The following is a 24,661-nucleotide window of genomic DNA, read 5'->3' as shown; positions in this document are numbered from 1 at the left end:
TAAGAGACCCAAGCAGCAGAGGTAGTCCTCGAGTATATTTGGGTAAACAAAGAGACAAACATTGAGCTAAAGACCCTGACTAACAATGCCTTTTGATTAATACGTCAAGGATGCACAGCCCACCCCCCCACACACACTTTCTGTGGTCCCATCTGAAGACAGGCCAGAGGGCAGGAGGATTGGGGCGCAGGGTCACCCCAAAGCCAGCTGGCAGGGAGGGGAGGGGTGGGGAGTGCCCCTAAAATCACACACCCTCCCCTTAATTGAATATGCAGTAGTTCACTCCATGTTTAACGCTATGCTTTTGTTTTGGCAGCAACCTCTGTGGAAAAGCATCTTTCACAAAACAAAAGAAAGAAAAAAAATGATAACGCACACAAAACCATTTCCCTAACTGGCCGAGCCTCGACTGAGGTCTGTAAAACTGTAAAAGTTTATGTAAACAATGAGATAAATACATATGTTTTCTTTTTAGAGCCACACATGGTTCCATAATCATTCAAATGTGCTTTGGTTTAAAAAATAGTTTGTGGATTTGGGTATGAGCTTTTTTTTTTTTTCTCCTTTTCTTCTTAGTTCTTTGTACAACGTTGCAACTATTTCTGAACATAGTGTGTCACTAACTAAAATGTAGACTTGTTTTGAGCTGCCTCGCCTTTGTCAAGGCTTTTTGTGTTAGCTGAAAAAAAGTAGCCCCCTGTTTGTCTTAAATATGAAACTAGTGTTTTGCTTTTCCCATGATCAAAATACAGAGAAATTGATACAATGCTATATTTTACAAATGTAGCTGAGAGTCTGCATTCACAGATGCAGAACAATCCCTGAAGTATTTGAATAGTAGTAGTAATATTAGTAATAATAGTAGTAATAGTAGCATGGTCACAGTTTGGAGTTCGTAGTATGTTTTTTTTTTCTTTTCTTTTTTTTTCTTCGTTACGTCGAACAAGCAAGCATTCAAATGCAGCTGCAAAAACCTTTGCAGAGATGGCTAGAGATCGTGTAGTACAAAACACCTTTTGCATTACAGACATTACACTGCACTGCAGTAAGGGCTGCGAGTACAACAACGTTTGAAGGCAATGCATTGTGGACTCCCTCTTCGGCTAGAAGAGGTCACAAGCAACAATGTATCAGGCGATAAATAACACGTTTGTGGATCTAGGAATGGGTGGGTGGGGATTGAGGAGTGTGAAAAATTCAGATGTACCATGCAATCACTAAACAGCAACTGCCTAACAACAAGACACCAACATCCAACATAACCAAGTAACAACTCTGGGAGCCCAGGACGCAGGTACCTTAAAACGGTAGTGATGTTTGTGTAACTGTAGCTGCATCCCTACAATAAATCAAACATTTCACAGACCATAACATGAGGACGAAAAGGAATTACAAAAAAATAATCAAGAGGACAGGTAAACCAACATAACAGAGGAATGCCTATAAAAAAAAAAATTAAAAAAAAAACTTGTAGTGAGGGTTCATACTCTATAGTGTAACTGTTAAGAGGCGATACACTGGACAGGTTTGAGTGAAACGGAAGAGACAACGGGGGGCCATTCTCGACTTGTCATTGTTTACGATGAGGTAAAGCTTGAAATAGTTTAAAAATAAGTTAAAACTAATTCTGTGATATAATGGAATACAATCAGGAACAAAAGGATGCCGCAAGAGACCGGCGAGTTGTCCAGCTGTCCAGTGCATCTCTGCTTCTCCCTTCTTATTACAAGTTTTCACATGTCTGACTCACAAAAAAAAACAAAAACCAAAACAATTAAGTTGAACTTCACATTAAAATTCTGATTATAATTTCTATCTTTTTTTTTTTCCTTTTTCTTTTTTGGTCTGAACAGAACACATAAAATGTAATCAAGTCCTGTTTTTAAAGTCAGGGAATATAAAGTGATAAGGACTCTGGATATAAATGAAAAGGAAACAGGAAACATGTTCAGGGAACATGTTTTTGTTTGTTTTTTTAAAAATAAACTTTACCAATTTTTTTGGGGTGGTAAAGTTTACATCATACCAGCCCACCAATCAGCACAAGCTTTCCTTGCAATCCACAAGAACCTTTGTCAGTCATTGGCCAAAAACTCCATCAAAAGAGTGGATTTCTTTGTCTGGACTTAGAATATAATTCATAATTTGTTTTATACAGCAAAAAGAAATCAAAAGTGAAATAATTTAGTATGCTATATATCTTAAGTACATCTTTTTAAAAACTTTGGTTATGAACTTGTCTAGCAAAGTTTGTTAGTTAGCTCCGTTCTCCTCAACATTCATAAGATCTTTGGAACTCTATATATCTAAACTAACCAACTAAGCACTATTTGCTCCAGGCTGGAAGCTACAGTACACTTTGAAGTGGAGCCACAATGAACAGGGCACCCAAAAGCTATATCTGACAAGTACAAACAACAGCTAAAAACAATATTAATGTGTAAAATCTATAAGCATTAAAAACCTGTGTTGAGAGATGGGCAGGTTAAAGCATTAGATAAAAACTTACCATAATCTACACACTTTTTACAATTAATTACATAGGAACTTTCAACTAATCAACATAGAGTTTGTAAGAGTAATCAGAGGTAGAGAGGTCACAAGCCTACATAAATAGACTTTTCTTTTTTCTGAGGGGAGGAAAGCTATACAGACAGAAAAATAAACATACCCACTGAACATAACGCTCAGTCTAAAAACACCCTCTTCACCTTATCCCCACGAAACCACCCGCCCCGCCCTGCCCCAACCCAATCCAGATCCCTCCCCTCCACAAGAAAAATCCCAAGACCTTCCAGTTTAAACATTCACTGAAACATGACAACTTGTTTAAGCAAAAAACGAGTACCTCAAGGGTTCATCTGTCCAACCAGGTTTCATTCCTGGGAGCACTAGCAGGCAAAACTGAAAACAATGAAAATCTTCTCTATATTAATGCAAACAGCTGTAGAGAAGACTGAGTGTTTGTCGTCTGTCAAACAAAAACTTAAATCAGTGTCCTCCAACGTGAACCTTCTTTCAAGAACTTCCAGTTAAAGCATGGAGATGGTCCCAAACCCAGTTACCCCTCCTCTTAAGCCCCTTTCAGACATGCTTTCTGAGTGCCTCAATGAGCACACCAAGTTGCTTCTCTGTAAAAGTAGTGACAGAATTCGCATTAGATGCTGTTTATGTGTAGCTTTTAACACAGCAGAAGTCTGAATGCATGCAGACATGAGATTGTGACTGAACACCTGCGTAGACGTGAGTTGCTTAGCCCATAAGAGAAACAATAACATGCACATAACTGCATTTTATCCCACCAGATCTGCTTCTTTGTGGTAGTAAGATGAAAACAATTGCTCTCTAATACATTTTGCTGTTCCCAATCCTGAGGAGAGCTCTTTCTGTGTGAAAGCGGTGGCGTACAGTCCATGCAGCAGCACTATTTAGCAGTTACACTTAGTGTCAGTGGCAAAGAGAACCACAAACACAAAATTAGCAAAGATAAGATTTACTTTTCTGTGTTTGTTTCTGTTACTAAGATTTTACATTGTGTTACTGAGTGCGCTGCTTTCCTTCACAGTGGTACAGTTTTGCTCCTTGCCAAAAGTCCAAGCTCTTTATTTCTAATGGCCCACCACCTCAACTCTTTTCGAGCTTTATTTTTTACAATTATATTCAGATTTAAATGAAATCCTCTGTAAAAACTGTGTATAGTTTGATTTATTTTACACAATCGTTTGGAAACAACTGTGCAAAATAAATAAATTTTACAATACTGACCAAAATAATCATGATTGGGATTTTTGCCAAATCTAGCAACTCTCTTCATCACCGTCACATCTATGATGGTATAATTGTGAGAAATATGGATGTAGAAGTCATCATGTCTGTATGCCAGAAGGCCAACACTTTAAGAGATTGGGGTAGCGAGCAATGTTACATATCCCATGTCTGAAAAGGGCTTTATGTACAGATACCCATCACCAACCAACACAACGAAGCATATAAAGCTGTCAGGGTTAAAATAATCTTTTTGCTGAATTATTGCCAGTATTGTTTGCACGTGGTTTTTTTTGGTCAAAGTAGCACTGGAGTACACAGGGGACTCTTGAGTCATCTGAAAACTTCAGAGACTCAAAGGTAGAAGAGAGAAAAGCTGCTGAAGGGTATGAAGTGAGAGGCTTGACATTATATCAGTACCCACATTCACATTTAACAGACCAGACGTTATGCAACTCCACCATTGCTTTGTGACTTTGGAGAGAGACAGCAGTAAACTGTCCCTTTAGAGCTCCTGAGAGGTGAGCAGACGTTGTTTGATATAAACAACAACTTAACCCTTGCATCAACAAGATCCCACCATCACCAAGAGCACACTGTGGCTAACGGCTACATCAGTCACTTAGCCAGGGCATCGTAAACTGGATTAATATGTAGAACTATGTGTATGTGTGCATTTCTTTGCTTTCGCGATGGAGAAAAGGTAGAGAAAAGGTTTGTATTTTCTATTCCCAGAGTTCTTTGGCTTGATGCATTTCTAAGAGGGTGAGGTGTGCATTCTCAGGTGACTGATGAGGTTGCGCTGCTGGGTAAACTTCCCCCCACATAGCTGGCATTCATACGGCTTCTCTCCAGAGTGGACACGCATGTGCTCTGTCAGACGGTACTGGCGTGTAAAGCGCATGCCACACTCTTCACATGCAAATGGCTTCAGGCCGAGGTGGCTGCGCATGTGGCGTGTCATGGTTCCCCTCTGGGTGAACATTTTGCCACAGATGTTGCAGGGGAAGGGCCTGGTCAGCCAGTGGCTCTTTTCATGTTGTCTCAGGGTTGCTGGGTCTTTGTAGCTCTTACTGCACACTGTACACTTGAACGGGCGCGTTTCAGAACCAAAGGTAGAAGGACCTACAGTGGCAGAAAGGTCCTCGGCCTCCTCCTCATCTTCCTCTTTCACAAAGGTTCCTCCCTCCTCTTTGATGTAGAGCTCATCCTCAGTATGCGTCTCCACATGAGCATTGAGCTGTTCAGAACTGGGGAAACCCTTACCACAGGGAATACACACATAGAGGTTGTCTCCAAATGCTGGCTCAAAACCTTCCTGCCTGTACACATAGTTGGCGCTGTGGTGCCCCCCTGCTGTTCCCCCTCCACCTCCTGCAGTCTCTCCATCACTCTGACCACTTTCCTCACTGTGATCCTGGCCATTCTCTCCTCCTTCTTCCTCGTCCTTACACTGGAAGGACTGGTCAGATGTGAAGCTGTTCCCACTGCCACCTCCAATCCCAGATGAGCGGCTATCTTTAGGACCAACAATTACCCCATTAACCAGGGGCCTGCTGTGATCTTCGGACTTCAACCCTGAAGCCTCTCTCTTAGGCCATTCATTCTTCCGAGCTCCCTGTCGGGACTTTTTCTGTGGTGGAGGACCCTCTGGCTGGTTTTGGATTTCCTCTGAGGTTTTAGAGGAGGAGTTGAGGTCCATGGTCTCTGAGATGCAGGTGTCTGCACCTGGCAAGGTGGTAGACGAATCATCCAGTGAGGCACTGTTGGTTGTGGATACTGAGGCAGATTGAGGGGATCCTTGGGAGTTGCTGTGCGGGCTGAGGGCATCGGTGGCTGTGCCCGCAGAGGGTGGACTCTTCTTGGAGAGGTCTAGTCCAAGGTCCGGTTCCCCCGCACTTCCTCCGCTGCTGAGGTTACCATTACTGCTTCCATTCCCCCCATTCCCGTTCTTCCCAGAGGTGCCAACAAACATCTCGTCATCTGAGAGCTTGTCCCGAAGGCCTTCATCTGGCTGTGGCTGGTCGGCATCGGAAGGGGTTGGAGGATAGTGGTTATTGTGGCCAGTAGGGGTAGAAGAGGAAAGCCGCTGGTTGTTGAGACGTAAGCGGCTAAGGGGACCTGGAGTGGAGGGTTTACCTGGCAGGGGTTTCCCACCATTGCGCTTAAGCTTCTTTCTGCACAGAGCAGCAAGGTCGTGGAGCTGGAGGTAGCTGGCTGCAGTTAAGAGGGCACTGAAGTTCTGCTCATTGCTCTGGTCTGATGAGGACAATAGCTTTCCAGTGTAGATGAAGTCAAGAACTTGTCTGAATACCGAGGGGTTAACCATCTCTGTGTCGAGGTTGATGAGGTTGTCATGGAGGACCAAAGATTTAAAGTAGATGCTGCTTGCCGCCAGGATGTTCTTGTGGGCACGGAAGAGCGCATTCTCCACCACAATGATAACATCACACAGGAAGCCCTTGGCTCTCTGTTGGTTGAGTTGCAGCAGCAGTTGTTTGGCATGATTTGGCAGTTCCATTTCCTCCGTCCTTCTTTCCCCTCTCTCTCGTCTCTCTCTTCCTACACGTGCACCACCTCAAGCTGAAAGAAACAAAACAAAGAGGTGATCAGTGTTACGTTAAAAAAAAAATAGTTTTATTACACTGAAACCACATAGAAATGATGGGTTATTGAGAAAAGAAATAAAGAGTTGTGTTTCTTAATAGATAACACAAAAATCAATAGTTACTGGCGTTGGCAGTGGATGAGGGGGAAAAAAGGCTGAATAAGCAATGTGCTGTAAAAGCTTGCTAATGCCGCTCTAATGGCAAAATTGAGATCACTGGGAAATTAGCAAACTGTTAGCAGTGCGTGCCATATAATCACACAGCTGCTTAGAAACTGGAACCTTCCCCGTGTCCGACTTTTCTTTTTAAACAAACTGTAACCCTACATGGATCAAGTTCTGACTACACATTACCACTAATCTGGCACAAAGGCCGTAGGGGTGGAGGACAAGAATGGGCAAAGTAACTTCTTTCCTAAGCTACCTCATTTCACTATCTCACCAGAGTAACTCTAGTTTCGGTGGGATGCCCTCTCTGGAAACTCAGCTAACTCTAGTCTCCATTAGGTCATGGTAATGTCAGCCCTGCCCTATTGTCTGGGGGTTGGGGATCTGTGGCACAGCAGGGCTGGGGGGGGGATTAGGTGACACCTGAGCAGGAAAAACTACACAGGAGCTTGGAGAGGAGGGGGAGGGTGTGGCCCCAAGGCAAGGACAGCACCACTCGATCCTCCAGAGGGGCCCTTATTTATGGAAATAGGACGAGTGAATCCAATTCACTGCTAAACAACATACTGATGACCTAATGGTACACACCACAGTACTCCATTTCTAGTTTTCTCTGCAAACACAAAATTTGTGTTAATGCAATAGATGCAAAACTGAGGGTAAAAGCTGTGGTATGATTTGGTTGAGGCAGCAGTCTGTCCGTGTTTAACGTTCCCTCAAAGCCACAGGCAAGCTTAGACAACACAAATTTTCAATAACCACAGCAGGGTATGCCATACTACAAGAGATTACAATCTAAGACAAAGAAATGTTTAATTCAAGTCAAACACATGTAGAAATTTGCCAAGTGCCAAGCAAGAGATTTGAAATCACATTTACAAACATCCAGCACCAAGGGCTGAAATGGATCTGCATGTTGTTCAGTGATTGCAGTGTGCACATGTCAAACAGTGGACGATTCAACATTTGAATTTAAAAAAATAAAAATAAAAAAATTAATATAAGTAAACAATAGCATTTGTGCTCAAAATCCTGACCAACTATGGGCAAAAATACCAGCTGATATCAATACTGTGCACAGATAAACACCAGATTAAAAAACATTCTAGAGTTAAGACATCAGTAAAAGAGAAGACAATATTAATATTCATTCAATAACTTGAATGGACCAAAACTAACTATATTAATGACATACCTAGGTAACTATCGACCGAGGTAGTTACATTAGCTCTATAGTTTAACTCGAACTTATGCTTGGTTAATATATCTTAAGCATGATGCCCTTAGATACCCTTTTAGTAAGATTAGGCACACATTATCAAAAAAACCCCTAAAAACTCAATTTCTCTCCTTATGTATACCATCTGCTTAACCTACCTTCAACAATCAAACAGCTTCTGTATGATGCTGTAGGTGTGAGATATACACTAGCAGGAAAAACATCAACGAACAGCTGAAAGCAGCAAACTAAATTTCAGGTACCCATAATGACAGATTATTACTGGTGATCTGACCTGGTCTTAAATCAAAGTAAAGCTTTTAAAGAATATTTCATGTTGTAATAGATGTGAATTATCTTCAATTGCTCTCGAAACCCCATCAAGCCAAAAGCAAAAGTTAAAATTCAAATAACTGTATCTGTTTAAAATAGTTTTAACTGCAGAGTAAGTAAGCACAACTAAGCAGTCCATCACAGCGTTACACAAAGACATACATATCCTGGCCAAGGCCCTCCAGTATCCCTTCAAATACTAAAGAGAAAAACAAAGTACCACTAAAGAAGATGGCACACTAGACGTAAGAGACTTGTTAAGGATGGTGTGCCACCCATGACCACCCATTATTATAGTCAAAATAAACACCATCAAAGAACAAGAAGGTTAAAATTTTAACCTGGTAAAGAGTGCTGAGTGTATCCAGTATGTAGCCAAGCTGACTCTGTCACAGACTAGCTGATACAATCAGCTGAAGTGATCATTACCCCCAGGTCCAGGCCTGGGCTTGCCTCCTCTGCTTTGACACTTCTACTCACGATCTTCTTCCCCTCCCCCGTTTCTCCTCTGTACCTCTCCTTTCTCTTTATCTTCCAGCCCTCACCAGCTTTTCACCGGGCATGCAGACACATCCCAGGAACAGCTCACTGTCCTGTCCCCAATGTAAATCATAATGAGCTATTCTGAAAAGCATAACCCAGATGTGTTAATCGTAGAACAAGCTAGGGGAGTTTACGGCACTCAGCCCTGCAGGCGGTAATGGAGAAGAGGGCTACTAGAGAAAGAAGGGCCTCTACTGTGATGCCAGCCAGGAAGCCATATATCAAGTCTCTCTCTTAACATACACACACACACACACACACACACACACACACACACACACACACACACACACACACACACACACACACACACACACACACACACACACACACACACACACACCTCTGCAGGCTTTATGGGGGGATTCAAGAGGCTTTTCCAGCAGACCGACATAAAAGGGGGCTGGGCTCACAGTAGAGAAGCCAGTTCAGGAGAGGAAAAAAAAAAAAAAAAAAGCCCTCCCCCATCACCCTCCACTTCTCATCCCTCGTTCTCTCCCTTTCCTCCCTTCCATCACCCACCCAGCTACCCTCTCCCCCTGGCCCCTCCATTGCTGTGCTGTGCCGGCTGGATTCCAGGGAGCCGCTAATGGATTATGGCTGATCTATATGCAGCTAGGGTAGGACACGTGTAGGCCCGGCTCGCCTTCCAACGATGCTGCCCAGGAAAAGAGGCATGATACCACAAGGGGACAGAGAGGCCTGCACCGTGATTGTAGCTCCAAGTGTGACTGCACGGCACCCTTTCCACCTAGAAACATTTCAGTACTACAAACTAGACTGTTGTTCCTGTTCTACAACCCCGCAGTTAAAGTCAGGGATGATGTATCAACTGACAAGAACAGCAAAAAAAAAAAAAAAAAAAAAAAAAAAAAAAATTTCCAGCATGCCAAAAGACTAGTTTCTATTGATAATATTAGTAAGTTAGAAAGCAGTAAAGTCTGCAGGGTTTGATCACCATAGTTTTAAGCCCTACGCAAAAAGGCTGGCAGCTCATTGGAGAGAAAGCATGATAGCTGGTTTAGAAGGGCTGTAAGAAACAAGACTTCTCTCTCTGGCTGAACATCCTGCGACATACCAACTAAATTCAGCCCAGGGAGGCTGTTGTCTTCGAGCACACACAGAGGATCAGCTTACCTTCCCTGCAGTGTAACCTCTTCAAAAACTATGACATAATGATAGGGGCAAATTCATAAAAAACAAACAAACAAACAAAGCGCCCTGCTACTTATCCTCAACCTTGACTTGTGTGAGGAGCCTGATGATCAGGAGATGAGAAGAGATGTTTACACACAACTCACAAACATGGCGAGGCTCGTGCATGCGTGTGCAGATTTGGGAGTGTAAAGTAGAACGAGTCAAAGAGCCCTGGGCACTGAATTAATGTCAACCTTTGAATTAAAACTGGTTACACCTGAAATTTAAATGATCAGGTTTGACTTCATTTGAAGGAATATGAAGTCAGGTTTGACTTCATATACATGCACTGGAAAATTGCTTACAATTTTCCAGTGCATGTATAGATCCAACAGCAAGTCGGTGTTCATGCAGCAAGGTGACAGAGAGCTGTGAGCTGTGGCACTAATCTCCTGAACACAGAGTAAAAAAGCCAAGAGAAGGCAGAGGTGAGCCAAAGTCCTGTGGTGCAATAACAAAACACACCCTACTGCTGTGAAAGGTCATCTGCTAACAACCTATGGAAATCAGGATTGACCAGGATTTTAAAAAGAAATACAACTTTGGTCTAATTGGGGCTTCTTTCACAGAGATTCATTTAAGCAATAGATGGTGCTGGGTTTGTAGAACTGCCATCACACAACATCAGAACCTGCATGAAAGGATCGGTGGTAGAGACAGATAGGTAGGAATGACTGAAGTAGACACAGAATGAGAGGCAATCAAGGGCAGGAGCAAAAGGCCTCACTCTGTGTGTGTGTGTTAGGTGTGTGCATGTGTGTGTCTGTGTGTGCGCACACACACGAACAGAGTATGCTGGTGGGCAGAGAGAGTGGGGGAGGGGTTGGGGGGGATGGTACAAAGCCAGTTTGAAATACAAACACCAAGCAACCACCTCTGAGCCATTTCAACATGGCTGACACTGCTGCATGGGTAAGGCTGGTCCGTGCAGGACTCATGGGTACGGCAAGGACCAGCTGTGGAAGGACAGCTCACAATAAAATGAGATTAAAGTAAACAGTTAGTTTGTTAAAAAAAAAAAAAAAGCTAACCACTATATATGCTCTTAACAGTCATTACATGTGAGCTACATAAGAAACACATTAAAGATTTATCAGGTTGCTCTAAATCCATTTCAGAAAATGAATGAAATTCTTTTCTTAGCAGAGCTGTGCAGCGTGGCAGCTCACGGTATTTTATTACAGGTGACATGTAATGCTAGTTAGTTATCGAAATTGACAATCATTTCTATTTTAGTCTCATTTGATTGGTTACAAAGACGCACGTTTTTTGTTTTTTTTCATCCTGCTACACGGCCTTTACACTGCATTACTCTATCACACACACACACACACATTTAAAACCTCATTTAGAACATCAGTTAGGCATATACATGCTCCAAAAATCAGGTTTCTCCTGTTTCCATAAAGTTTCAGAAATCACATCACCACAGAAGTTCCACAAAACTCATCTTGGTTAGATTCAGAAAAGCTTCAGATTTAACTAAAAAAAAAAAAAACTTTGAATCTAAAACCTTTTTACAGTTTAATTTTAAAAAAAAAAAATCATCCACTTGTAGCAATATCAAGTCTTTTAGGCAAGTTGACAATGCAGGCATAAGACAGACTATAGAAGATGACACATGAAGTCACTAGCTGCAGTCATTTCTTGAAATAGCCTGCCTATACTTGTAAGCTCAATGGTAAATTTTTGAGTGGATCTAGTGCTGGATCCATTCTGGATGTAATCTTTTCAGAAACGCTGCAGAGGAGATATTCTGCTATTGGAAAAAGCTCAATGGGAGGTCGAAGGGGTTCTGTCCTGTTTTTGGAACATTCGGTTTTACAGAACTGCTGGACTGCTGGGTGAACAGGTGCATGATTATAGTAAGTATGTGAACTACAGTACCCTGCCAGTTTGGGTGAACACTTCCAATTAGGAGTTCAGCAGTTCAGCAAGACAAACAAGTACTGCCCACGGTGCAGTGGCATGACAAGAACCTCATTCTGTTTATCACCGATCAGAAAGCTGTGGCTTACCATGTACCACATATTGCCACATGTGCATACAATGTTTAGAACTTCCTTTTACATGTGTACATCCTAAAACCTTACAAAGCCACGCTAGCATTCAGACCATAGATTTTTGTGTAACACCAGGGAAAAGAAGGAGGAGAAGTTTGCTGAATTTAAAAAAAACAAAACATGAGATTAAATCCTTTTTCCCTTACCACATACCTTCAAAACAGGAAATGAATCAATTTACTCTGTGGTATGAATGTCATCTTAGCTAATAAAACAACAGCAACCAGTGCCAGATGGGTTTTTATTTTATAAACTGTCATCAACTCATTTAATGCTCAAGGCAATATTTTTCCAAAATTTCAAAATGGTACAACATAGCAATAAAAACAACATACTAAATCATCCTGTCTATTCAAGTAACTCTAGTTTTTCAGCTATTTTGTAAACGTGAGGTGTAGATGCATGTGCAAGACTAAAAATACAGCGCTACAAGAAAAATGTCATCTTGAGTAGTTATACATTTCTCTTATACTTTACCAGGAGGTAACGCTTAGCGTCTGCTAATCAGGTCTGTGGGTCAATCCCCAGTTTTGTGAGTGTGCGTGTCTGTATGCATTGGATCGAGTGCCATATGAATCTGTGTGAATGAGAGGCTATAGCTTATAGTGGGAACGCTGCTTTGAGTGGCCAGAAACACCAGAAAAGTACTAGTTCATTTAGTATCTGGCAGTTGGAGGTAATGGAATTTAAGATGAGGCTATACATAAGAGTTTTTATTGCTGAAAAAGTACTTTGTTAAACTCTCATTTGAAACATGAAACCTGAATCTGCTTCGTGCACTGAAAGAGTTCCAACTACCATTTTCTTCTGCTGCCATGGATTTAATACGAATAACTTTGCATCTCTGCTGTGTCTTGAGTACCGTGTTCATCCAGAATGTCCTCAGGAAAAAACTAAATAAACACTGAGACCTTCACCAGCAATCCTGTTTAGTAACTGGTGCCCACATGCATCACAGTGCGTGCCCTCACTAAGAGCGCAGTAATCAACCACTTCACTGACAACTGAACATATGATTGGTGTGATAAAGTGACCTCTGTCTTGCAAGACTTCCTCACCAACCCACATGACCTGATATCTAATGCTTTGACTGAGGACATCGTGTTGGGCGAGTAAGAGATCGTGTATGGTCCAAGGTTTTACAGACCTGCCAGCCCCCCCCTCCTCCTTCAGCCGTTAAACACTGCGCAACCTTCTGGCTATCAGCACTGCATTCCACATTCTTCTTCTTAAAGAACAACAACAACCCTGCCCCGAGGTGCTTTATCCACTGAACAAACCAAACAGCCTCTGAATAGGCAACCACCAAATAGAACAGACAGCTACATATAGATACAACAGCCCAGAACAATCTATAAGTCCCCATGCAACTTGTCAGCACATATAGCCTAAGTAGCCTTCTTACTGTATTGCACTGCCCACACATGCTGCTGTAAGCCTGCATATAAGACACTACGTGTGTGCTGAGAAAGGGAAGGGACAAGACCAACTGGCCGATCATGAGGCACACACACGGACCTCAAATTACCCTTCAGGCCACACTCTGTAGTCCATAGTAATCAATGAAACTAGTCACACTGATCACTTGACTTGACTTGGTCATTTTTTAATTTGTTTGACCCTTGCTACTTGATCTCTGACCTATAATGTTCATTTGACAAAAGCATCAAAAAGTACAGCGGTTACTGTACAACATTTTACAGTATTTACTGGAGAGGCCGGCCTGCTCACATAATCCATTTTCAGCATAAAACTTGATCAACTCTATAAAAGTAAAGTGATCAATAGTCTCACTCAGTTTCTTCAAGGTTTATGAGATGGACTGTTTTAAACATAAAGGATTAAGCAGTTCGCTCATCAAAGCCCAGTGCTCTTACTGCTTTTACTGTGCTGATATCATCAAGTGCTTCAGGCATAACAGCCAGGAATCCCATTTCTCCTTTAGAGGCTTTTCCAAATTGGATTATAAAGTGCAATACACATTTGCATGTGTCCTGTTCTTAACAATACAGCTTTTAGGTGTGTTGTTGAAAAACACACCTCAGCTACTCCTCCAGCCAAATTTTGAGGTTGGCAGACAGAGCAGCTGAGCGCTACACCTATAAGTTGGGCTGGGTGTAGTCTGCCAAAATAACATCTCGTAATCTTTTTATTACAGGCTGCAGTCCCCTGCAACTCTAACCAGAAAAAGAAGCCATGAAAACAGTTGAATTTTATCTTATCTTTACTCTACTATCAAAGCAGGAGCTTGAAAAAAAATATAACAATGCCAACTTGAAATGAATTCACACCAACAACCGCAGAAAGAAACAGTTAATGTGCAGCTGAGCTACTGGAAATGTGTGCAAAATAATTTTATCATGTGTAAAATGAAAGACATCCGTTTCCCTACCAACTGGCAAAATATGAGACAACTGACCATTTTTGTACAGCCATTTTCCAAGAGGGCAAGCACATTTCGTCAACTGTTAATTAAAGTGGAAATGTTTCCACAGAACTACACTTTGGTTAACAGCAGCCAGTCGACGAAACGCACATTACTGGCATTCCTGTGCCTTCTTATCGCCATGCCCCTTGGTACTTTAACAGCAGTAATCATGAGGAGCAGAGCCGCCTTCACACCTGAGTACATGCATTGTTTTATTGGCTTACTTTGAGTTAATCATGAAGTAATTAACGTACTGGTGTGATTTTTTTTCCTCCTTTTTAAAAAATGAGGACGCTTATTTACTGACAGAAATCAACGACAGTGCAACAGTGTTTCTATAAAACAGTGCAGTTATAGGTCAGAGTGTAATGTGACACCCACACTGTAGCCGATTACAAAGATGGTAGCTCTATAGCACTAGCGCACCTATAGTGCTTCTAAAACACGTACACGCCACTGCATCGCTAGAATCGACGTTTAAAAAGCAACGTTTCAAACCAGGCTCTGCATGCATCCAACATTTTAATGGTTATATTTGCAAGACAATCCTGTTAAATGATTTTATTGAGCCCCACCTAAGACCAATATGGCTTAACCTACATATAAACAACAAACAAGTGGTACGAACATCTCAAAGACTATCAGCTGATTGCGCAAAAAAACATGCGTAAAATCCACAGAATCTGCCCCACTCCATTTACCACACAAAGTGCAATTCAATACCAGCTGAAGATATCTGCTTTGCTTACGCGAAAGCGATTGATTTTAAAGAAAGATTCAACTCATCAGCTTGCAATTTTGTAAACAATTCACTGAACACGTTGGATTGCAAAACTGAGAAAATGAGGTGAAGAGTAGAAACGTTTTAGCGTTCATATACAACGTAGCGACGTGCCGTCCGTGGACCCTTTCTGTCCCCCTGATGTGCTTTGCCAACCTGGTAATTCTTTGGTACACACTCGTCCTGTGGGACATCTCTCGTAAGCTCACGACGCCAAATTAAAAATAAAAAAAAGGAGCACACAGTTTGCAAACGGCGCATTGTTACAGGTTTGGGCAGAGACCACGATATGTTCGAACAAATAATGTGGGAATCCTCGGCTTGCCAAGCAGGCTGGTAGAGCCCCTTTTTGTTGGCACGCCGTGGAAAAAAACACCAGAGTAACAGCGAAAACCTCTGCGATTCTTGCAGTGGGTGGTAGGAAACGATCCGATCAAAAAACGACAGAAATACGGCTCCGACACACATTTACACGCCGCGGCAAAAGGAAAGAATTCATTTTAAATACCTTCTTACATCGGTATGGTCGTTCTCAAGCGGTCTTTACCATCCTCTTGCTCATCTCACAGCCTTCGGGACGCCATGTTGCAAGCTTATGACGTTAGCCTTCCTCACCCCTGACCCACATTTGAATAGAAACCAGCCCCAAAGTGCAGCAGTGAAAACATACTAATGTGGGAGGGTTTTCACTTTCTTACAGCAGGAATCTTACCAACTTTACCTGCAAGATGGCATAGAGGGAAACAAAGAGTGCTATTTTCTTTCATTGTGTTCAAACAGCTTAAGGCCTTCTCCTCCGAGCAAAACGACCCAGTTATAGTCCTACCATCCTGCTGTGTGCAGGTAAATGCTCCGTGAGATGTCTGACTTTAAAACGAATTTTTCTAATATGTGTAATCTATGAAGGGACTGTGACGGGGAAAGAAATAGCAGTAGGGAGTTAAGTGATGTGCATAAGAGACGTGATCAGTAAGAATTTTAGATTCGATTTACTGAGACTTGAGAGGTATTTTTGTATGTAGTATCAGGGATTGTACATGAAAAGCTGTCGTATGTTTTAAAGCGGACTGCTGAGTGTATCCTTTTTATCTGCAAAGGTCTTCATTTGTAAAATATGCCAGTTCAGTGCGCAATCCACTGGTGATAATACATACCACAACCACCACAGAAAACAGCATTGGACTTAAATCTCTTTATCAGCTGGACTTAAGACGGCTGCATTGCCTTCAAAACCTCAAGCCTCAGTATCTAAATAATGATAAGGGGAACCCATTGACTTTCTATTTTTCATATTTTTAGGGAAAATAAAGACAACGTAGCTTAAATTTGTGTAAATACCCGTTTTTGCAGTTATCTTAATTCATTTATGTATTGTTTTCTTTAATGGGACTGTGATGCCTGGTGACAGAACTGGCTTAATGTTTTTTAAAAATATATATGATGAAATCAAGTGAAAAGCAGAAAGAGAGGTTCAGAAACTGGACCAGATGTGCGGAAGTGTTGCGATACGCAGGCTCCTCCTCTTAGCAAAGAGAACCAGGCTTCTTATTGCCTCACTGATAGATTTCACTGACGATTTATTCAGAATTGTTGAAGAGTATGCAGATGTTAATAATGAAAATCATAAAAACGCATTAGATGCACGGGGTTGGATCCTCTCGGAATCATTCGCCGTTTTCCAAGTAAAACCTTTTATGGTTTGTACTTACATTGTGTGGTCACATTCCGTGGAAGTCGGCGTTATGGCGGCGTGCCAAAGGCCACTTCTGACACTGTGTGGTTGCCGCGGAAACTGCATACTCAGCGCGAGGGGTTACGTAATCAAGGTGCTCTTAGGTGCTCCACGTAAACACAGGCAGAAGATTCTCAACAAATGTGTGTGTGTGAAAACTGTTTAAAATCTGCTAGAACTCTTCTATCCCAGCCTACGTTCACTGGAAATGTACATAAGAAATCATTTATCAGGCGGACTACAGTTTGTGTAATGCGGTGTTGGCTCGTTTGCCCAGCTTTCATTCACCAACTATGTTTGTAATTTAAGAAATATAGAAGTTACTAATTATTGTTTGAGAATTAAATTAAAACTTTGTTGATAATTTAAATAAACTTCGACATGTGACTGAGATAAATTACAAGATTCTGCCACACTTTACTTTCTAATTGTTTATTCAGTTGGGCTATTAAATAAATAAAACACATTACTTTTCACTGGACGTCCATTTTCATTGTGAAGTCCATGATAAAACAACATCTTCCAAGAACGTGTCGCATTTTCCAGTTGATTTCCACTCATAATGGAGAAAATAATACATTTTTAACAGTTTTCCTGTGGTGGCATGTTGACATCCATCCATTTAGAAATGATCCAACTCTAAGCAGGGACTAACAGAAGGACTAAATTTTACTTGTTAATAACAGATAAAGAGATAGAAATGATATTTTTCACTTAATATATAAACACAGCGTGATGAGGACTTTCAATCAAGAGCCAACAAGAAGAAAAAAAAATGTCTAAAACATAAAATGTCACAGTTCATACATTTATACCCGTAAGCCCTGAAAAGTGATAGATAATTAGAGGAGCATTCAAAGTAACGGCTTACATGTTGACAGCAAACAAAACAATTGGAATAAAACTGGTTTTCTGTGCATTGAATGGCACTGTGTAATTCTTAATGAGCTGGCTCGTGAAACACAACCGGCCTCTCACCTTTTCCCACGGCAGGGTCTCCACACTTTGGCGAGCAGCGTTGCCCTGAGCGCAGAGCACCCTCTAACGTACAGAATGGGGGTCAGGGCAGCATTAACTCGGGGCAAAATGCGAATAGGGTCAGTGCCCTCATTTTTAAAGGTATAACAGGTCGTGCCAATGAAATTACAAATGATAATATGACAAAATATAGGAAGCCAAGTCCCCAAGAAGAACACCACAACCACCAGTATGAGATACACCGACGAACGCTTGCTGTCTCTTTCCTCAGAGGGCTGCTCTCTCTCCAGCTGAAACCTGGCAATGATGAACAATCGGATATTGAGCACTATCATTATGATAACTAGGAATATGTTCGCGACAAAAGTGCCAAAGCTCGTGACCTGTTTGGCAACACCGACAGTGACCAGGTTCTGCACAGCGACGATTAAGAAAGCGTAGGCCCAGTAGGCAACGATGACCATCACGGTCCTGTTTCGGGTCATGCGCTGGGAGTATTTAAAGGGGGACAAGATGGCGTGGTATCTGTCCGCCTGCGCGGCCAGGATAGCCATGAAAGAAAGTCCTAGAAATGTGGGAGCAATGTAAAAGGTTCTCGTGGGGGAGTCATAGACATCCCTCACATCAAAAACACCAACATAATAATAAGACACTCCCGTACAAATGTCACTGAGGCAAGTGCTCAGCATGTACATGAAGCGGTTCTCGCTGCGCAAAGCTGTGTTCAGCAGGATGGAAAGAAACACAGACACGTTGAGGAAAATGATGGTTGCAGCCAGGAAAACGCTGAAAAGGAACATCAACACGTTGCCAAAGCTCGTGAGGGGCAGCGCAAGAGACAAAGGGCGGCTGGTGTTTCTCATCAGGGCGGAGAAGACGTGGGTGCAAAAATAATAATAATAATGATCAGGCTTTCATCGCATGACAAATACTGGCAGCATTGCAGCTGTGCCCGAACAGCACAGTGGGGTTACCTCAAGCCCGATTTATGTAGCAAGCACAGTCAGTCTAAGAGGAAGACGTCAACCTGAGTGACTTCAACTCCCAAGGAGAGCAAGTCCACAAGGCCTTCATGAAGACACACGGATCTCAACGAGCAAATTAAAACTGCACCTAATAGGCCCAAATAGTGTTAACTTCTACTTTTATATACATATATATACAGCACAGCTGATGTAAGGCCTTTTTGCATTTCCTGAGTGCAACTTTAAGATCAGAGAGGTTTAAAAACAAACTAGTAGTATGTCTACTAAATATTTAGTGATATAATTCTTCTTTTTACGTCGTTTTTGTAGTTTTAAATTTATCTGTAAATCTACGTCTGTTTCTTTAGGTTTATATTCCAGGGCACAGAACAGAAACTAGAAAGCAACAGAGTGAACCCTTCCGATGTTAAATCTTCTGCTTTGCAACCATGGGACAAACGAAAAAACAAGATTTTTCGTTTGTCCCGTTAGAGAGGTGCTTTTAGGACCTCTCTAACGAAAGGTCCTAAAAGCACATTCCTACTTACTTATCAGTACATCTGAAACAAAGACACTGATAAGAACACAAACTGATTTTTTAAAGATTACCTTACCAGCTGAAGGTTTCAAAGAAAAGTGTCGTAGTTCAAAGGTGAATACAGCAACATGTTTATTGCTCCCTCTTGTGGCTAAAAGTCCGATATTACAGGCTGGTGTTTCTTGGTCGGATGATGCAGCTGCAGACGACAGACGTCATAGGCCTATACCTACATAAAGACTAAAAGCTAGCAAATAAATAAAAATAGAAAAATAAAAACAAATAAAAACAGATTTTATGTAAACTCCAACTTTTAAAAGTCTGGATTAAAAGCTATAACAAAGTTTCTTCCAGTCTTTTTGTCCATGTTGTACTCTATAAACTCTATAAACTAGGAGTATTGTTTTCTCACTAGTCAAAACGTCTGGGTTAATTCCAGTAAAAAGCACATAACAAATCTCCAGGGGCTCCCAACAGGTGACCGTTGGAGGCCCCTGTAGTGTGCCAGCATGGAGTAGGCAAATATAAGAATAACATACAGTATTTATGACAGATTAAACAAAATTTAACAGGCCACATTTGAACACCAGGTAGTGCATTTTTTTATTGTCGAAGCCACAGACTACAAACTATAAGTCCCTGCTAGTGTGTTATTAAGACGGCGATAACTGCGGGAGCTATCCAGGGTACTCAAGATTTCATTATCATTATAAGCACCGGAGTTTTACGTGTTTCTTTCGGGAGCTGAGTTTATTGAACACTGGCAGCATGTGGATCGAAGTCGTGGGCAAGAGAAGTGTGCCCCTGTTCTTTAACAACTGCATATAATTAGTAGATATCAGAGAGAAGGATGTATCTTTTTTGTCGCACAAACTCTTCCTAACCTGAAACTGAAGCTGTGAGGCTTCCTTTATTCCTTCTAAGCCCACACTACTGTGGCGGCTCATTCTCCATCTATAACTTATCTTGTGAAAGTGGAGGCATTATCAGGATATGCGTCTATGTAACTGTACTGTACTTAAGTCTACTTTTTATAGTGCTTGAAGCTGTTGGCAGGTGGAAATGAGCTCAGTTTGGACTGCGGGGAACCACCACTTTGCGGGGGTTTCCGGTTGCGTGCCAAAAAAAGTGATGTGTAATGTTTCTTTTTGCTGGTACACAAGCTGTAGTAAGCAAGATTTACGAAGGTGTGCACCTATATGACCTGTTTTTAAGTATCTTTATGAGTCCGCGTCGTTGTACCCACTCAGTGTTCTACGTTATAATCAGATTAGCCACTTAAAAGATTTTTGCAGAACAGACTCTGAAACTGATCTTGCAAAAGATATTTTAATGTAAATGAGACTTGCTCAAAAGTGCAGCTTCTATACCTTATGACAGGAATGTTCTTTCTGCTTCAAGATGACTTTATATCATAATTGTTTGACCAATTATATGCCAACAAGAAATTTACAACAACTTAAATACCGGAAACAACTTTTTGGCATACCGAATACTTTAGGTTTAAACGTAATCATTGTCCACAGTGAGTACTAACTAAAAAAGTGCTGCAGAATGCTAAAAGTGCAGGCAAAGTTAATATAAATGCTAATAAATACAAATTTTTCAGAAATATTACGAACAAACATAGTTGAGTATTGTGAATTGTTAAGTTGGCCTTTTGAACAAAGGTGATAAAATATTTTATTTATGGCTCACCGAGATGAAAGATTATGGCAGCAAGCCCCAAACAGCAAAAGCTACAAACTTGACCAAAAGCTAAGGATCCATCTCTAACACTAAATATAAAATTCTTAATGTGTGATTAGGCCTATCTTATTGATTCCACAAAGTAAGTTCTAAACGTCACTTAACCCATGTCAGAGCCACCAAGCCTCCAGAGATCAGAAAGTTTGAGCAGCATCGTTTGTCAGACCTATAAATATAATGAGTGCTCGACTTCTTGTGGAGCTCCAGGATGCTCTATAACGCCACCGTCATCCTGTCAGTGAATTTCAACAGTCCGGAGGACTTCCTCATCTTCACCTTCCACATTGTATTCGCCACGTGTGCCGTGCTTGTAGCCGGCTCGGTGATCATCGGGATCACCTCCACTCGATCTCTTCGAGCCCAGAACCGCTTCGTGTTCATGCTGAACACGAGCATCAGCGACACTCTGACCGGCTTCTCCGTCTACTATCTGGGGCTCTTTGACGTCCAAGAGGGCTATCCCTCGAGGAATGGGACATACTACATTTTGCCATCATTTTTAGGTGTCAATGTGTTAACCTTCCTCTTTGCTCAGTTTGACCGCTACTTTGCCGTTTGCCATCCGTTCTTTTACAGTCGCTACATAACGAGATCTGTTGTCATTGGAATCTGTGCTTTCTGCTGGATTTACACATACTGTATTCTCACTGTGCAGAACCTGGTGCCCATCTCAAAGGCGGCTCAAATAAACGCGTTTGGTGTGATGACTCTACAGGTTATAGTGCTCATTAAAGTGCTCATGACAATTAAACTGTACATCATAGCCAGGAGTCACGTAGTGAGAGAGGCGCCTAGTGCCGAGAGAGACAACAAGAAGGAATCACTGCGCATCATTGTGTTTGTGGTTATCTGCTTCTTGGCGCTGTGGTGTCCCTCGTTTGTCAATATCATTGTGAGGCAGTTGACTAGAGAAGGTCTCAGGTTTAGGAATGAAGCCACTAACGTGTTCGCCACGATGGCACGCTTAAACGCGCTGGTCACCCCTGCGGTGTACATCTGGGGCAGTCCGGCGCTTCGGAGGGCCGTGTGGAGAACAGTGTGGTGGAGGGTCTGCCCCAGGCGCTGTGCAAGGTAAGACGCGGTCCAAGTTGCAAGTGTTAGGTAGAATTTCTGTTTTATGTCAAATAATATGCTGTTTTTGAATAAAAAGACATTTTATCCCTTATCTCCCCTTCTTCGCCGGCACCCTACCTCTCTCCCGCTCTCTCTTCCTCTCTCTCTCTCTCTCTCTTCCAGGATTGACTTTAACTGTGATGGGATGGCAAGCAAAATAAGGCAGCCAACATCAGCATCAATATAAGTTATACTCTATAACTTATGATGATGGATAAAATACTAAGAGCCCATCTGATGGGCCACATGTTGCGGTCACTTTCGAGTTTATGCGTTTTCTCAGTCTCAGTGTTTTGCTTTTTCAGACAAAACATAACGTCGCTGGGCTCCTGTTCTCTTGTTCTGATTCATGTATGTCATAAAAATGAAACTGCTGTGATTCAAATAGATATCCTAAACTAGACAGACTGCCACAAAGAAGTCTATCAAGTTTAGGATAAAGAGTTTTATTTCAATAATTAAAATCTTTGTATTCTTTTGTTTTTACTAGCACATTATTTTTTCTGTGTTGATCGGCATTTGGGATCAGACTGCAAAGCTCTTTGGTCAGTTGTAGGCTACACATCGAATAAACCTTGTCTTTTATCCACAGCCAAAAAGATGGACTCCACTAAAACCTCTGTAGCAAACAAATAACATTCACAGTATAACCGGTTAAACTAGAGGCTATAACAGCAGAAAATGTACAACAGGATCCGAATAATCTTTAGGTTTAGTTCATTGATATTTGGATGGAATTTAGCATTTCCGACTGGATCCAGCTTCCTGTTCATTGCTGCAGCACATTCAGCACCACGCTCAGCATCTTGGCGCTGACACCCGTAGGTTCAGGACCAAGGATAGCCCCATAGCCTCTAGTTTTGTTAATAACTTTCAGTTCAACAACCGGAGTCATGGCAGTGATCCCGATGCTAAACTTTAACTATATTTAGACACAATAAATGAATATTACAAACGCATATTTCGTGGTCAGTTGACCACGAAAGGAAAGGGAAGTCTTTATTACACATGACAATAAGTTTCATCGGACACGTTTCCGTGGTTGTTTTTTATCAACACATGACAACTTATATGTATCAACGCTGGCGGGCCGAGAGAAATAGAGTGAAAAAGAAGAAAACTACATGTTTACTAAAAGGAAACTCAAAGTGAATTATTTTATTATATTGTTTTAAAAATGATGAATATAATGTTTGCATTAAATATATCAAAAACTGAATTTTAAGTTTAAAAATGTGCACTCAATATGAACTTATTAAAAATAATAGCAGTTTTAACAGTTTGGATACACTTTTTGTATTTGAAATAAATGATTTCAAGGCAGATATTTTAAGTATCTGTATCCTGATATTTTCACTTTAATATCCAACATTTTCTCCTAGATAATCCTTAAATGCTTGTTAATAGCGGAGTACCGCAACGATCATGGTGAACATGTTTCTCATTATAGTGTAAACTGAAAAAACTGTGATATAAACACAGTTTTAGAAGCGGCTGGGTTGCCTCCGCTCACCTAAACATACAACAAAGCTTTCTTTACATATAGTAGCAGTAATCTTCTCAGGAATAAATAGCAACAGTAAGTTTTTCAGTGAAACTGATACAGTTTATTATATGATAGTGGCCATTTTGGAGTCTTTTTGGTTTGTTTATTGATTTTGTTTAAAGTGTATTGAAGAGACACTTGTCCCATCTGTCAGGCTTTCTGAATAATACGATAATAATAATAAGAATTCATTTCAGTGACATTTTGTCTTGTTGAATTTCTGCTTTCCAAGATTTCACTGTGTAGAAGACCTCAGAAAAGTGTATAGCACCAACTAGCTGTGGATAATTCAAATTTACCGAGCCCCTCTCGTTCATACACAGTATGCATTTACCAACTAATTTACTTTACAAGATATGAACTGACTTTACTGCCTTGATTCTTTACGAATAAAGGCCGTTTGGCTGTTAGTCTGTAGATGTCCACAAGCATTCACTGCTGGATTTTTCATTTTACTGATTATTTCTGTAACACAAAATGTTTAAAAACTTAAACACTTTGCAAGCCAATATTTATGTCTTCTTAAAAGCCAAACGAGTGGCATGGATGTCAAATATAAATAAATGAATCACATATTTCTCTGTTCCGTGCTTGCATTATTTATTTGCTCTTTGCCAGACATCTTGGCGACCCTATAGTTCGTTTTTTCTTCCTTCTTCTGCTCACTTCTGTTGTGTGCCAACAACTGCTGACATAGGACTGACTAAATGCTTTTTTAAAAATTCAAAGTCTCTTACATCCATGCTTTCTGTCAACTTAAACAAATAGCAAAATGCAGTTTATAAAGGGACGTTAATTGGGTGTAATTGAGAAAACTGAACAAGATAGATCAATACGATGTTTGCAGTGTCAGTTAAAATAAACAAATATGACTTCATGCATTGAAACGTGAGATCAGGTCATGGCTCCTGGGAGATACAGTTTGGCTTTAGCAG

At 41.2% G+C, this 24,661-nt stretch overlaps 2 protein-coding genes across 3 annotated transcripts; one reads left to right on the top strand and one right to left on the bottom strand.

Annotated features, from left to right (window-relative positions):
- Nucleotides 1-2,769: 2,769 nt before the first annotated feature.
- hic2 (hypermethylated in cancer 2) lies at nt 2,770-15,688 on the bottom strand. 2 transcript variants are annotated; one of them, XM_039620525.1, is made up of 2 exons: nt 15,622-15,688; nt 2,770-6,348 (listed from the first exon to the last, which is right to left on the bottom strand). In XM_039620525.1, exon 2 carries the CDS (start codon nt 6,284-6,286, stop codon nt 4,523-4,525), a length of 1,764 nt encoding a protein of 587 aa, XP_039476459.1. In that variant the 5' UTR covers nt 6,287-6,348; nt 15,622-15,688; the 3' UTR covers nt 2,770-4,522. The 2 variants fall into 2 exon arrangements, with proteins under 2 accessions (XP_039476459.1, XP_031583812.1); XM_031727952.2 differs by having other exon boundaries at nt 15,614-15,679.
- Nucleotides 15,689-21,275: 5,587 nt separating this feature from the next.
- Nucleotides 21,276-22,142, top strand: LOC116310987 (G-protein coupled receptor 15-like). Its single transcript, XM_031727957.1, has one exon. The coding sequence runs from the start codon at nt 21,276-21,278 to the stop codon at nt 22,140-22,142; it is 867 nt and encodes a 288-aa protein (XP_031583817.1).
- Nucleotides 22,143-24,661: the final 2,519 nt, after the last annotated feature.

The sequence above is a fragment of the Oreochromis aureus genome, linkage group 12 (genome assembly GCF_013358895.1).
Source record: "Oreochromis aureus strain Israel breed Guangdong linkage group 12, ZZ_aureus, whole genome shotgun sequence".
NCBI lineage: Eukaryota > Metazoa > Chordata > Actinopteri > Cichliformes > Cichlidae > Oreochromis > Oreochromis aureus.
Note: the sequence above shows the minus strand (reverse complement) of the source record. Positions and strands in the feature narration are given on the sequence as shown.

Bases quoted from the DNA above. Each gene is read 5' to 3' on its own strand.
- hic2 (XM_039620525.1), bottom strand. From the start codon at position 6,286: ATGGAACTGCCAAATCATGCCAAACAACTGCTGCTGCAACTCAACCAA.
- LOC116310987 (XM_031727957.1), top strand. From the start codon at position 21,276: ATGCTCTATAACGCCACCGTCATCCTGTCAGTGAATTTCAACAGTCCG.